At 54.4% G+C, this 15,231-nt stretch overlaps 1 protein-coding gene across 4 annotated transcripts; it reads right to left on the reverse strand.

Annotated features, from left to right (window-relative positions):
* Nucleotides 1-579: 579 nt before the first annotated feature.
* Nucleotides 580-13,989, reverse strand: F7 (coagulation factor VII). Of its 4 annotated transcripts, none has more exons than XM_066235319.1 (9): nucleotides 13,872-13,989; nucleotides 10,324-10,484; nucleotides 8,911-8,935; nucleotides 8,719-8,832; nucleotides 8,461-8,523; nucleotides 6,528-6,668; nucleotides 5,553-5,662; nucleotides 2,186-2,315; nucleotides 580-1,238 (listed from the first exon to the last, which is right to left on the reverse strand). In XM_066235319.1, the coding sequence occupies exons 1-9, from the start codon at nucleotides 13,951-13,953 to the stop codon at nucleotides 643-645; spliced, it is 1,422 nt and encodes a 473-aa protein (XP_066091416.1). In that variant the 5' UTR covers nucleotides 13,954-13,989; the 3' UTR covers nucleotides 580-642. The 4 variants fall into 4 exon arrangements, with proteins under 4 accessions (XP_066091416.1, XP_066091414.1, XP_066091417.1 ...); XM_066235317.1 differs by having other exon boundaries at nucleotides 2,186-2,411; XM_066235320.1 differs by lacking the exon at nucleotides 8,461-8,523.
* Nucleotides 13,990-15,231: the final 1,242 nt, after the last annotated feature.

Genomic DNA, 15,231 nt, shown 5'->3' on the forward strand with positions numbered 1-15,231 from the left:
GATGATGCCTTCAATTTATTTGGCACAAAGATGAAATACTTGTATAAGAGAGAGAAAAATGAAAGTTAACCGACAGCCCTCAGAAAGTAGCACACGTCGCTAGGGGAGCATGTGTGCACACCTCTGCCGCGTCCGCAGGGAATGGAGCAGGGGCAGGAGCCGGCAGGCGAGGTGCAGGCCACTTCCCGTGTCCGCCACGGCGGGCCTCCCTGCCTCTCTCCCCACAGCCCTGTGTTGCTCATCTTTCTGTCCCCTCAGTCTGTCTCCGTGAACCTCTGAGTCTCTTTCTCTTTGCATCTCCTTAGGACCTCTCCCATCAGTTTCTGTCTCTCCGTCTCTCTCGCCCCCTCTCGACCTCTCCCCTCTCCTCTTGGTCTTCCTCTAGGCTTGCCTTCACCTTTCCTTCGTCTCTGTCTTTCCTTATCCCTCATTCTCTCTACTTTCCTTCTCTTGGTCTCTTTCTCCTTTCCTCACTCTACTGTTCCTTCTCCGTCTCTCAGCCTCCGTGTCTCTATTCCTCCCTCTCCCTATCTTCACCCCCAAAAAAGAGCAGAAGAACTTACCAGACTGGAAGCCAGGGCAAGCCAAGCAACAGCAGCTTTATTTCACAGGAGCGGGGTTCACGGGGCTGACACTGAGGAGCTAGGGGAACGGGGCTCGGAAGAGACCTTCCGAGTGTGCTTTCGAGCTCATGTGCCTGTGAAGCCACTCGGTGTACCGGGAGACCCTGGTGTACACCCCGAAGTTGCCCTCAGCTGCGCAGCCCACCCCCCAGCTGACGACGCCCGTCAGATACCACGTGCCCTGGAACTTGGTGGCGTGGGGGCCCCCGCTGTCCCCCTGGCAGGCGTCTTTGCCCCCGTCGAGGTAGCCGGCACAGAACATGTACTCCGTGACCTCTGGGGAGTTCTGTTTCTTTTTCGACTGCTCCAGGCAGTCCTGGGTCATCAGCCTGGGCACATCAATGGCCATGAGCTCGAGGGCCATGGCGCCCCTGTCGAGGAGCTGGCCCCAGCCGCTGACCGACGAGAATCGAATGAAGGCCAGTGTCCTCTCGGAGAAGGTCTTCTCAGGCAGGCAGATGGACACCGCGTAGTCGGTGAAGGCCACGGGCCTGCTCAGGCGGAGCAGGGCAATGTCGTGGTTCGTCTTGCCTTTGATGTATTTGCTGGGGACAATGACCTGAGTGATCTGCCGCTCCTGCTCATCGCCGTCCTCCTCACTCAGATCGTGCTCACCTATGTGGAGACCAGTACCACTTATGCCCCTTGCTCTGCAGCCTTAGGGGACAGCCCTTCCCAAGCCTCAAGAAGGTCGGAGCTTCCTTTGGGGCAAGAGGGGCCCTGTGCCCACCCCCAAGCTAGCCTCCATGCAGAACATGAGTTGGGGGTGAATCGGGAACTTGGGGTGTTGAAGGCATTGAGGAGGGGTTCTGGGCCTGATTGCTGTGGGGTCCTTGTCATTCCATAAATCAGCTAAGCAGAGCCCTTCCCATGATGGCCCATGGAGCCCTGGGTATCTAATTACATCCCACTTAGGGCTCTTGGCCCCAGCAAGATAGGTGGGTACAGCCTAACCTGTCGTGACACAGTGGATAGAACGTCAACCTAAAATGCTGAGAACTCAGGTTTGAACCTTGAGGTCTCTGGTTTGAGCACGGGCTCATCTGGCTTGAGTGTGGGGTTGCTGGCTTGAGCATGGGATCATAGACATAATCCCATGGTCACTGGATTGAGCCCAAAGGTCACTGGCTTGAAGCCCAAGATCGCTGGCTTGAGCCCAAGGTCGCTGGCTTGAGCAAGGGGTCACTTGCTCTGCTGCAGCCCCCCAGTCAAGGCACAGAGGAGAAGCAATCAATGAACAACTGAAGTGCTGCATTTACGAGTTGATACCGCTCATCAACTACTCCCTTCCTGTCTGTCTCTCTCACTGAAAAAAAAAAAAAAGAGAGGTGTGTACAGTGTCACCCCCCCATGTCTTTATTTGGGGTGGGAAAGAGCCTGAGAAGATGGTGGCCAGGGGCTCCTTGAGGGCATTAGGGTCTGTCTGGATGCTGCCCACTTATCTTTTCAGTGAAGACCATCGGGGTACGGAAGTTGAAGGTTTGATGCCCCAAATCTTAGCCCTGAGTCGGTATCACTCAAGAACCGATCTCTCATCGGAAGGAGGGAAGAACACAGCCTACCCACGACTGCTGTCAGGTTCTTCAGGCTCCAGGTCTTGATCCTGTCGAAACAGTGGGCTGCGGAGACCACCCAGGTGGCATCGATCAGGGTGCCCCCGCACAGCATGTTCCTGTTCAGCTTCAGTGCAACCTGACGGGGGTACAGCAGATGCTGGAAAGTCACAGTGCTGTCCCTGGGGTCCCCTTCCTGGAGACTCGCCTTTCCCCCTGCACCTTCAGGGATGGGCTGCATTTATAGGAAGGATTCGGAAGTCCTGCGGGGGCTCCCTAAAGCCTTTTCTGGGATAAACTGTTCCAATTTCTCTCTAGCAGGCTGTTTCCCCATCTAGCTGAGGGAAGGGAAAGCTCAGGGACACTAGCCTGGCAAAGGAAAAGTTGGTTGCTTTCCTCCGTGCACCTCCCAGGTCTGTCTTCCAAGCTTGACCCAACATGTCTGATTTGCAAAGATCAAACGCTCTCAGAGCGCCCGAGGAGTAAACGAGGTGACAGGGGGCAGCTCTGCACAGTTCTGGCACACGGTGGACCCTCAGTAAACGTTCCCTTTCCTCCTTTCCTCCCTAAAAGCACAGAGCGTCCTTGAATGAAGCTGGGGTGGAGACATTTTCCTTACCGGGGATTCTCCCGTGATGGGTGGGAAAAGAGCCGGAGTCTCTGGCCAGGCCGGCCTGCGGACAGTGAGGAATTGCAAGGCCAGAGGAGGCCTGGCCGAGGGTGAGGCAGACCCACCTGCGAACAGTCCTGGTCCGGTTGTCAACAGTCACCACGTGTTGTGGTGAAGTCAGACCAACCAGGGAGGGAAGACACTGGAAATGGGGTCCGCCAATCTGAAGCCTCGTGTCCCATGTCTGGACAGCAGGACTAAGGTGCCAGGGAGGTGCCTGTCTCCTCCAAACTGGCAACTACTTGCCCCCACAGTAAGATGCTCCCACGGTGGGCAAAAAGAGCTACGTTCATGCTCAGGGCCACAGTCTCTGCCAGTTGAAGACCCCTGGAAATCTAACCCTGCCCTGGCTGACAGGGAGCTGCAGCTGCAGCAGCTACAAGAGGCTGCCTGGGTGGCTGTGATGTGGGTCTCCCAGGCCTGACTCTCAGCTCTGATGTGAGCAAGGCACTGACTCTTACTGGGCTTCAGTTTCCTCCCCTATATGGGGTCAGAGGCACACCTACCTCTCAAGTGGATTGTGGGGTTAAGTGGCATTGAGCAGGCCCTGGCCGGTTGGCTCAGTGGTGGAGCGTCGGCCTGGCGTGCGGGGGACCCAGGTTCGATTCCCAGCCAGGGCACATAGGAGAGGCGCCCATTTGCTTCTCCACCCCCCCTCTTCCTCTCTGTCTCTCTCTTCCCCTCCCGCAGCCGAGGCTCCATTGGAGCAAAGATGGCCCGGGCGCTGGGGATGGCTCCTTGGCCGCTGCCCCAGGCGCTGGAGTGGCTCTGGTCACGCAGAGCAACGCCCCGGAGGGGCAGAGCATGGCCCCCTGGTGGGCAGAGCGTCGCCCCTGGTGGGCGTGCCGGGTGGATCCCAGTCGGGCGCATGCGGGAGTCTGTCTGACTGTCTCTCCCTGTTTCCAGCTTCAGAAAAATACAAAAAAAAAAAAAAAAAAAAAAAAGTGGCATTGAGCAGTGAGGTCTTGGTGGGGCTGGGCACAGGGAGTGCGTGCAGGGGACCCGTGCCTGCGGCAGTCACCCCGGCAAGCCCACGGAGTGCTCCCACTGTAGATGCACGAAACCCACTTCCACCAGCTCTGCCTCTGCCTCAGAGAGGCTTTGCCACCGATTACAGGGGACTCTGGTGAGCACACTAGTTCTATTTGGATATGTCTAACCCAGATTATTCCTCTGAACCAAAAACCAGGGTTCTGCAAAGCTGAGGAGCAAGCCCAGCGCTGCAAAGACCCCACCCAGGCCCCAAGTGCGGTGGGAGGTGGGGTGGAGCAGGGGGAAGCCAGGTGGGTGCAGGGCTGCCAGCTCCACAAGAAAGGCAGCTTCTTCCGAGGCTGGTCTGCAAGGGCCAGGCTGCTGTGGAATGAGGATTGGAGCTTCCTGATTCCGAAGGCAGGCCGGGAATGACTGGCGGTTCTCCCATTTCATTTGTAAGGTTCATACACATTTAACTTTATTTCTAAAAATTCCTGGCTGTTTAAGTTGGGGTGCCCCAGACTGAAAGGCTAAGGAGGAGTCCCTGATTCGGGCTCAGACCCGAGTTTTCAGGTCTCAGAGTGGCAGCTCTTCTCACACTAGAGTGTGCACATATCCATTCCTGGGCTCTTGTGAAAAGCAGGTACTGACCCAGCGGGCCTGGGTCCTGAAACTCTGCATTTCCAAGTGGGACCAGGCTCATAGGCAGCCTTGCAGAGAGATGCCCTGGAGGGTCCATGGCCCAGAGACCTGATTACATGCAGGGGGCAGCCTCCCAGCCTGAGGGAGGACTTTGTTACAGATCAAAAATCATAGTGTAGGCCCTGGCCGGTTGGCTCAGTGGTAGAGCATCGGCCTGGCGTGCAGGAGTCCCAGGTTTGATTCCCGGCCAGGGCACACAGGAGAAGCACCCATCTGCTTTTCCACCCCTCCCCCTCTCCTTCCTCTCTGTCTCTCTCTTCCCCTCCCGCAGCCAAGGCTCCACTGGAGCAAAGTTTGCCCGGGCGCTGAGGATGGCTCTGTGGCCTCTGCCTCAGGCGCTGGAGTGGCTCTGATTGAGGCAAAGCAACACCCCAAGATGGGCAGAGTATTGCCCTACAGTGGGCATGCCGGGTGGATCCTGGTCGGGCGCATGCGGGAGTCTGTCTGACTGCCTCCCTGTTTCCAGCTTCGGAAAAATACAAAAAAAAAAAAAAATCATAGTGTATGATCTTACTTATATGAAGAATATAAGAAAACAAAAATTAATAAACAAACAAACAACCCCCCAGATATAGATAACAAGCAGATGGTTTCCAAAGGAGTAGGGGTAGGGGTTGGGGGATGGTAATTTAAATAAATAAATAAATAGCCAAACAAATAAATAAATAAAACGTAATATCTGGCATACAAAAAAAAAACCAAACACCCCAAAATATCTTCAGCTTCCAGAGGCAGATATTAGGTAGAGCTTTGAAGGTGAGAGAGCTGAGTTCAAATCCTGCCCCTGCTATGTATTGGCTGTGTGGCCTCCGTTTCCTCACCCTCATCTGGTAAAGCAGTGTGAGGAGTACAGTTGGCGACAGAGGTGCTGCCAGGGGCGCCACCGTCTGAGCTGAATGGAGGCCGCTGTCAACAGCCGGACTTCGGAGTGAAGGGGACCCACTGAAGCACCACTGTGAGCGGGGGTGACTTGGGGTCTGGGGTCTGTATGACTCCTGAGGCCGTGAGTGACCACAGGGCCCTGAGCCTTACCTGCCAGGGACACTCCCCTTTGGGGCACACCTTGCCCCCCACGATTCGGCCTTGGGGTTGGCTGTTATTTCTTTTTTCCAGAACAGGTATTTTTCCACATGGATATTCAACTGTGCAAAACAAAAGTCAACAAGATGGGGGGGTATGAGGGGTGACCCTGCCGGTGAGGACAGGGCGCGGGTCCCTGCAGGCAGTGGCCCGCCTCGGGCTCCGGCCTGGGTGCGGGGAGGCCCTGGGGGGGGGGCTGCCGGGGGAGCAGGCGGAGCAGGGCTGGTTTTTCAGGAAGAAAGGGCCCAACATTTTGAAACTTGGTTCTGTTAATTTTTCTGGGGAACAATAAAGGGCTGTGGGAATTTCCTGGACAACGAGTGAGACTCTGCTAATGGCACCCCGCCAGCCGACAGCTGGACTGCTGTTTTGCCCCCACACTTAGTTTTCTGCTCTAATAAACTCCTGAGGCCAGGAAACACATTGGTCAGAGGTGGCAGCTGAATTTCAGGTTGCATTGACCATGCTGGGCACATTTACCTCTGAAGAGACACAAGGCTTGGGGTGTCCCAGATTTTGGAATTGCAGCCCCCATTAGTCTGAGGTTGGTTTGGAGAAATTTTCCTTTTTCCTAGAAGTGCTTGGTTTTAAAACAGATTTGGAAGCCAGATTTATGCCGTAGTCAGTAGTCACACTTGGGTGTGACAGTGCAAGTCCCTGGCACAGGGACTGGAAGTGGGGCTGGGCGAACGTTGTTCTGCTTCTCTGAGCCCATCTAAGATGGGCAGGGGGGTCGAGGCCCCTCCAAGCAGCTGCTCCCAGGGCTCCGTCCCGTCCCCTGTTGCCCTGGCCACCTCAGCCCTCAGTTTCCTTTCTGCCTCTGAGCATGCAGAGAAGAGAACTTGATGCAGGACGGGAATTGGTGACTGCACATCTGAAAGTGAAATAACACATAGCCCTTGGGACAGACGCCCGAGGGCCTGTTACCTGTGGGCGCGCAGGACACCTCGTCGGTCTGGAGTGTGTACCCCTCGTGACACCAGCAGGAGCGCTTGGCCTCCGCGTGGTTGCGGCAGTACTGCTCGCAGCCCCCGTTCTCGTTCTCACAGATCAGCTGGCTGTTCTTGTCTGAGCGCAGAGGGACACAGCCTGAGTGGCCAGGGAAAGCCAGCCCCGGTGGCCACCCCTCCTTGGGCCGAGGCAGCATTCTGCGTGAAGGTGGTGCTCAGCTGCTCACTACAGAGACTGAGCTGGCACTCTGCAGATTGATCCAGAAAGGTGGGACCTGCTGTTTGAGTGCTCCCCACATCTGAGCAGCTTAACCAGTGGAGACACAAGGTCAGCATGCAATGGTCTCCATACGGTCCCTCTTCCCAGGAGCTGGTGGGGGGCTGAGGAGGACCAGGGAAAGTAAAAGTTACCTGGGGAAAGCAGAAGAACCTAACTCAATCTTAGACCCACCAGGAAAAGGTCAGAGAGATGAGGCTGCCCTACATTCAGGCTCTGATGCCCAGTGACCACTGGTGCAGACAGGCAGAGATGAGGAACGTTTGGGCTGACTCTGAAGAGCAGCACTTTGGTGTGGGACACAGGGTAGGCTTGCTGGGTAAACCCAGTAGGAAGGCTGGTCCTGAAAGTGAATTCACACCAGGGCTGCTAAGTGTCAGAGGCCGGGCAATGACACTGAAGCTGTCTAGCCCCATCTCACTAGCAGGAAGCCTTTCTCCTCAGTCTTTCCTTCGCTCTCTCTGGCCTCTGTTCTACTTAGAGCGGAAGTTGGCTGTGGCTCAGCAGAGCTCATGCAGCATCAGGACGCACACTTGTGTGGGAAAAGGTTAACCTTGCCCAAAGAGAGGCCCCGCCTTTGCCCTCAACTCCCAGGAGGTGACTTCTACACCCTGATTAAGTTGGACACTTTTAATTTAACCTGTCTGAAAAGAGTGTTATTTCTCTGGTTCCTTGGGTCACACTGAATGATCTAACAACATTATTTATGTGGAGCTTAAGGCCATGCGATATCAGCTCATCCTCTGAAGGGGCTGGAGACTGAGGTCAGCCATGTGAGTGGTCAGTCATGTCTATGTGACTGAACCACAATAAAATCTCTGGCCATGAGGACCTGGCCGGTTGGCTTAGTGGTAGAGTGTCAGCCTGGCGTGCAGGAGTCCCGGGTTCAATTCCTGGCCAGGGCATACAGGAGAAGCGCCCATCTGCTTCTCCACCCCTCCCCCTCTCCTTCCTCTCTGTCTCTCTCTTCCCCTCCCGCAGCCAAGGCTCCATTGGAGCAAAGTTGGCCCGGGCGCTGAGGATGGCTCTGTGGCCTCTGCCTCAGGTGCTAGAATGGCTCTGGTTGCAACAGAGCAACACCCCAGATGGGCAGAGCATTGCCCCCTGGTGGGCATGCTGGGTGGATCCCAGTTGGGCACATGCGGGAGTCTGACTGACTGCCTCCCCGTTTCCAACTTCAGAAAAATAAAAAAAAATAAAATAAATAAATAAAAGATTATCTAGGAAAAAAAAAAAATCTCTGGCCATGGAGGCTTAGGTGCGCTTCCTGGGTTGGTGGTGCTCTGTACACGTTACTACACATCAGCTTTGGAGAAGGAAAGACCGTCTCTACACCCGCCCTGAGAGAGGACACTGGAGGTGTAGGCCTGGTCCCTTTGCTGATTTCAATCTGTATCTTTTTTGCTATAATAAACTATAACTGTGAATATATCAGTGTTCAGTGAATTCTGTGGGTTCTTCCAGCAGATTATTGAACTTGAGAATAATCTGGGGAGACCTTGGACTTTGTAATACTTTACTATATGGAAGGTGAAAAAGATATCTCATGCCTTTGAATAGCAAGTAGGTAAGGTCAAGTTTACCCTTACTGGCAGGATGTGTGGAAGCTGAGTGACAATGCAGTGATTCTCACCTGTGCCCTTTTCAGGTATATCAGAATTTCCCAGTGCTGGGGGCCCAAGGGTTTTATGTTTCCCTGAAGGGAACAGGGGACAATCAAATTGGAGAATTGGCACCTTAGAACCCCAAATCCAAAGCTCTCAGGCTGGGAAAGGCCTTCAAAGTCATCGAGACCAACTTCCCACCAAGGCTGAGGGCCAGCTCCGTGCCTGCCCAGGCCTGCCCAGCAGCCTTCCACGGGCCCTGGTTTGCAAGCTATGGGATTTCTTACTAGTCTCACAGTTCCGGCCCTCAAAGTCATCAGGACAGAAGCAGATGTAGGCCTGGAACTGGTCCTCACAGGAGCCTCCATTCTGGCATGGGTTTGAGGCACATTGGTTCTCATCTGCGGAGTGAGGCAGTGTTAGCATGCTGAGGAGGAGGGCTTGAAGGTGGGATATAAACGGGCCGCTTACTTACTCACCTTTGTAAAAAGCCCAGAACTGCGCCTAAGGGAACAAAGAGGAAGCCAAATAAGACACACATGCATGGGAAGCAAACATTTATGGTATCCATGGAAGGAACTGACAGACTGGGAGGGGCTGGGGGCCTCCGACCTGGGGCCCCTCACAACGGGCTCTGGAAGCTAGGCTTTCCTCTGGAGATGAACAGGGTTCATCTGGGGAGAAAGGTAGTTCCTAATCCTTTCTATTCCACCCTAGGTTGTTAAGGCCACCAGAGGCCACAAATTTCTTCCTCCCAAGTCATAATACCTGAGCTTTAGCCTCAACTAGCCCCCACTCTGCCACCTCCGAGTTGTGAACCTGAGACAAGACACAGATGCACTCTGCCTCCATCTCCTTCTCCGACGATGTGTGGTTGGTCATCCACACCCACGGGCTGCCACGAGGGGAAGGTCAGTGGCGGATGGGCAGGCGTTCTAGGAGCCCCATCAGTAACATTGCTATCTTGAGGAACCTTTTGGCCAACTGAACTTAAACTCACAAGGTGGCTATGAGAATAAAACAAGATAAAAACTGTGGAAACGGCATTGAAAAATTAACTAGTACAAAGCCACAAAACCTGCTCATGCTCAACTTGCGCAGAAGGGGCCACGTCAGCCTCTGTTTCCAAAGACCCTACCTCCTGTTGGGTGTGAGGTGTCCTGTGAGCGTGAGAAGTGTGTTCTGTGCATATGAGGTGAAGCGTTCTGTGATTGTGAGGCTGTGTTTTGGTGAGTGTGAGGTGTGGCCTTAACCTGACCCACAGGCCTATTAGAAGTGTTCAAAGGGATGTGATACATTTTAAATATGCCTCTGTTAGAAAATGAAAACAGAAATGAAGGTAACTCTCCCCGACTGGCCCAAGGGCAGGTGAAGGAAACATGATTCCCTGAGTGTTTCCTCACACAGATTTCCCTGAAGGGTGCCCACGGGGGTGGGGTGGGCACGGCAGTGAGAGGCTCACCAGGCTCGCGTCTCAGATCTGCTCTGCCAGCAGCAACTCTGTGAAGCAGGGGCAGCTTGAAGGAAGTGGGAAGGCAAGGGACACATCCAGTGTGCTTTTCAAACTATGTATATTTTCTGATGCAAAATGTAAGATGCATGGTGTGGAAGAGAGCAAGATGTCCCAGGAAACGGGGAAAGTATGAAGCTTTGCAGGAGCTTTGGCTGAGAAAAAGGAAGTCACTCTTAGGAGAAAGAAAAGCCCAGGTCAGGAGGGACTGTGTATGTAGCACTCATGTAGTAATTAGCACTCACAACCACAGAAGTGAAAGAGACGTGGCCTCCGAGACACAGGAGAGACCCCTCTGTCACAGAGCTCCCTTCCAGAAGATTCAGGACACTGGCCTGTATCTCTGGTGGTGCAGAGGACGCCCCCTGGAGGCTGAACTCACCAGTCTCTCATCATTCCTGAAGATCTCCTTGGCCTCCTCAAAGGAACACTGCTCCTCCTTGCACTCTCTCTCCAGGGAGCCCGGCCACAGCTCCTCCAGGAACGAGTTGGCACGCCTTTGCCTGTGCAAGACGCTTAGGGCTTCCTCCTGGGTAATGAAGACTGCAAAATGGGAGTTCTATGAGACATTCACAACCTACCACGCCAAGATGGCACGGAAACCATCCGTACTGCTATCTTCCCACTCAGAAATAAGAGTCAGAAATTTCCTGTCTGCAGGCCTGGCTGAATTTGAAACAGGCTCTCCCTCCATGTACCAGACCGCCTACATTTATTTCCACTGAGAAATGTGTCTGAACCTCAGGTCTCTGTGTCCAACTTCCCTGTGGACCGAGTCATCCTCATTCAGGCGAGCACATGCAGATCTACCTCCTTCATCTCTGCCCCCTCGTCCGGTCCAAGTCGCATCGTGGTGAACAGCCCTGCCTGCCTCCCAAGTCACGTTTCTCTGACGCATGTGACCCCGACAGCTCACCCTGCAGCCCACCCTGCAGCTGCCGCCTTCCCGAAGCTGCCCCTCGCGGCTCCACCCCTGCAATGCCGCCTCCCCAGAGCTGCCCCTCGCTGCTACACCCCTGCAATGCCACCGCCTTCCCAGAGCTGCCCCTCGCTGCTCCACCCCTGCAATGCCGCCGCCTCCCCAGAGCTGCCCCTCGCTGCTCCACCCCTGCAATGCCGCCTCCCCAGAGCTGCCCCTCGCTGCTACACCCCTGCAATGCCACCGCCTTCCCAGAGCTGCCCCTCGCTGCTCCACCCCTGCAATGCCGCCGCCTCCCCAGAGCTGCCCCTCGCTGCTCCACCCCTGCAATGCCGCCTCCCCAGAGCTGCCCCTCGCTGCTACACCCCTGCAATGCCACCGCCTTCCCAGAGCTGCCCCTCGCTGCTCCACCCCTGCAATGCCGCCGCCTCCCCAGAGCTGTCCCTCGCTGCTCCACCCCTGCAGCCACCGCCTCCCCAGAGCTGCCCCTCGCTGCTCCACCCCTGCAATGCCGCCTCCCCAGAGCTGCCCCTCGCTGCTCCACCCCTGCAATGCCGCCTTCCCCTCGCTGCTCCACCCCTGCAGCTGCCGCCTCCCCAGAGCTGCCCCTCGCTGCTCCACCCCTGCAATGCCGCCTCCCCAGAGCTGCCCCTCGCTGCTCCACCCCTGCAGCCGCCGCCTCCCCAGAGCTGCCCCTCGCTGCTCCACCCCTGCAGCCGCCGCCTCCCCAGAGCTGCCCCTCGCTGCTCCACCCCTGCAATGCCGCCTGAGCTGAGGAGTGCCAGCTCCTCTGGGCTCTTCCCAAGCACTTGCCTGCTGCCAGGGGGTGCAAAGTGGCTTTGTGCCTCCTCCTGGCCTCTCGCGGTGACCCCACCATTACTGCGGTCCCCCACTTTGCTTATGAGAAAGGGAGAAGGAGGAGGCTTAGAACTCACTCAAAGCCACCCGGAGCAGTGGCGATGGGACCAGTTTGAACACCTGGAATGGAGGATTCTTTTGGACACCCAGGCAGACACGGGCTCTGCACCCCGGAGAGGCTTGGGGATGGAGGTGAGGATGTTGAGGTCCGTGGCAATTAGGCAGGAGGTTGAAGTCAAGGACATGGATGAGGCCAGCAAAGCCCACGGAGCCCAGGGCACGCTTCTGCTGGGTGTGACCAGTGCTGTCAGGGGCTGTGCAGTGAGTGCCCCCAGCGGTGAGCAGGAAGAGCGAGGGGTGAGAGAGGAAAGCGGAAGGAAGCCGGCACGGAGGGCAGAAGTCGAGTGCGAAAACAAGTCCCAGGGGTGGGGTGAGTCGGGGGCTGGCTTTGGAGAGCCGAGACTCCCAAACAGAAAGGGTGAGTGTCCGCACTGCGTCCCTCCATCCGTCGGGAGCCACTGTGAATGAGCCAGGGGCCTCTAGCACAGGTGGGAAGGTTTGAGTGTGGGGAGGGGGGAAGAGGGCAGTGCCAGCTCCCGAGCCATCCGGGCTGAAGGAGACCACATCTTCTTTAAAATCAGACAGTTTCACCTGTCTACGTTCCTGGAAAATCAATCTGGTTTGGAAGAATTTGAGGGAAAATCAAAGAATGGAGGCTCTGGGGAGGGGAGGTGGCTGCTGGGGAGGGGAGGTGGCTGTGGGGCCCATGTGGGGAGGGGCGAGGCGGAGACCGGAGACCGGAGACCAGAGGCCCTGAAAGAGCCAGTGGCCACCAGAGCTGAATCATCTGCCCACCGAGGAGGGCAGATGCGCACCAGAAAGCTCTCTGGGAGCCTGAGACAACTCTGATAAAGTAACGCATGATTAATGCAGAGAATTTAGAAAAGAAAGACTAGAACAAGGAAGATGGTGAAAGTCACCCACAACCTGCCACTGTTTTCCTGACCTAAGAAAGGACAGCAGCCTAACCAGGTGGTGGCGCAGTGGATAGAGCGTCCGACTGGGATGCAGAGGACCCAGGTTCGAGACCCCGAGGTTGCCAGCTTGAGTGCGGGCTCATCTGGTTTGAGGAAAAGCTCACCAGCTTGAACCCAAGGTCGCTAGCTCCAGCAAGGGGTTACTCAGTCTGCTGAAGGCCTGCGGTCAAGGCACATATGAGAAAGCAATCAATGAACTACTAAGGTCTTGCAACGAAAAACTGATGATTGATGCTTCTCATCTCTCTCTGTTCCTGTCTGTCCCTGTCTATCCCTCTCTCTGACTCTCTCTGTCCCTGAAAAAAAAAAAAGAAAGAAAGAAAGAAAGAAAGAAAGAAAGAAAGAAAGAAAGAAAGAAAGAAACAGCAGACAGCACTGACATTCGTGGAGCAGGACATGCTCCCTTTTGGGGCATCTGTAGTCATCCTAGCAGGTGACACCATCACTCAGATCCCCACAAATAGTTTCTTGCCGTGGGATTTGAAGGTGACATAAAACAGATTTTAGAGGACAGAGTCAGCACCTTATTTCCACCACAGCTACCACTCAGTATTGTGGTCACAGTGACTCAGTATTGAAGTCACAATGAGGACAGCGTATAAAATGTGAACTCATGGTTGGTTCCCCAGTCAAGCCTCTAATCACCCTCGAGGGGTGGGGAGGGTGGCTACAGTCACAGCAGTGCAGTGCAGTGTCCACACGCTGTCCCGAACGCCCACTGAAAAGAAAGCCCAGGAGAGCAGAGCAACAGGAAAGCACATCTTCAACCCCCTCCCTGAGCCCCAAATTTTATGCTCTTGACTAACTGCAGGTCCCCATTGGTAAGCAAGAAAATGCCACAGGTTCCCAAGAGTCTTTGAAAAATAATTCTGCCAAAGTCTGTGCCATCAACAGCAGTCTTCCCGCCAATGTGCAGCAAGTGCTGGGCACTGTTTACTTTTTGGAAGAAAAGCAGGTCACCCTGGGGCCAGCAAATGCCCCTGGTGAACAGGAATGTTCCTGTAATCAGAAATGAAGGCGAGGTTTGGGAGGCTTGGCTGCCAGCTGCTGGGCGGCGTTTCTCACAGAGTTTCTAGGGAAACTTCCACCCACCCTCCCTCCAGCACCCCAACGTACCTGCAGCCAGAGACCCCTGCAGGCCTAGCAGAAAGCAGAGGAGGGCCAGCCCACCAGTCTGGGAAAACATGGTGAGGTCCATGGTGTCACTGCCTGTCTATTGACATTCTAGTGGGGGAGGAGAGCAAAGTTCTTAAAGTGCCCAGCATGGGGGAGGGAGAACTAGCCTCCCAAATACTCTCTGCCAAAGGCATGCTGGAGAAGGGACCAGAGACAGAAAGATAGGGGCAGATCCCAGGACGGCAGGTCCAGGAATCCAGACAAAGATAGTGTGGCTGAGTCTGCGAAGCAGAGTTCTCTGAAGTGCAGGTGCTGGGGCATGCATCCCGCAGTAGCATCTCAAGTGCAATCTAGGATTTTGCAGCCTGTAGGATTTAGGAATGCACTTGGGGAAACAGAGTTAAACTTCAGTGGAAAACCACAGCCCACAGTAACAATACTGGTAAAAGGAGAGCATATTTTGGGTGTGAATGTTAATGTTTCGAAGAGCCACTGAGTAGACCGGTGGGGCTGTCCTCACCTTGGAGGCTTGGTTTTGTACGAGAGCCAAAGGGTGTTGGGACTGAAAGCCAACAGGGTTTTTGCAGTTTAGATTTTTGGGGGACAGAGGTTGTGATAGGAGCCCAGTGTCGTGTATGGGATCTCAATATTGTAGTATAGAGAGTTGGACATAAAAAGGAATTTTATACTTGCTTTTGGTAGCTTAGAATGGAAAGTCCCCAACAGTCTGTACAAGGAAGTAAAGTATTGATCAGAGCTTGCCTGTGGCAATAGCTTAGAGTAGAAAATTTTTACAAGCCCAATTAGTTAGATATCATGGCTCAAATCTTGCCTACAGAGGCAAGATGTATTTTTATGTTTTTAACCCTGTAGCAATTACAGGGAGAACCGTAATCAGCTTTAGAACAAAGAATGCTTTCTACCGAAATGTCAAGAATGTTGTGCATACATGTTGTAACAGCTATGACTTTGTGGTGTATTCCCTTAAATACTGCTCTCCCCTTAGGTTCAGGGCTGTTAGCTGTTTCCCTGTGTGGATTCTCAGCTAGCAGTCGCTGGCCGGCTATTAAAGGCTCTTTAAATTTCTAATTAATTTGGGCTCCGATCAATAGATCAATAGTTACTCAAGTTCGGTCCATAACAAGGTGTGGGGAACTGGCAGTAAACTGACAGTCTGCCCGACCTCCCACCTCACTTGTTCTGTGAAGTTGATAAAGGCTATTTTGCTGTGGTGCTGGATTGTTTATATTCATCCTACCCCACCATGTCTCTCAGAAAGACTGGAGGCAAGTTTTTTTTTTATCCCTTGTTTTGTGAAGTTAAGATGCTATGTATGGAGGGGGTTTTCTGCATTTGGGAG

Source organism: Saccopteryx bilineata, chromosome 6 (assembly GCF_036850765.1).
Source record: "Saccopteryx bilineata isolate mSacBil1 chromosome 6, mSacBil1_pri_phased_curated, whole genome shotgun sequence".
Taxonomy (NCBI): Eukaryota; Metazoa; Chordata; class Mammalia; order Chiroptera; family Emballonuridae; genus Saccopteryx; species Saccopteryx bilineata.

Excerpts from the sequence above, each read along its gene's own strand:
- F7 (XM_066235317.1), bottom strand. The coding sequence starts at position 13,953 with ATGGACCTCACCATGTTTTCCCAGACTGGTGGGCTGGCCCTCCTCTGC. Across the intron at positions 10,485-13,871 it reads GCAGGGGTCTCTGGCTGCAG|TCTTCATTACCCAGGAGGAA; the intron begins GTACGTTGGGGT and ends CCCATTTTGCAG. Across the intron at positions 5,663-6,527 it reads GGTGTCCTGCGCGCCCACAG|TTGAATATCCATGTGGAAAA; the intron begins GTAACAGGCCCT and ends TGTTTTGCACAG.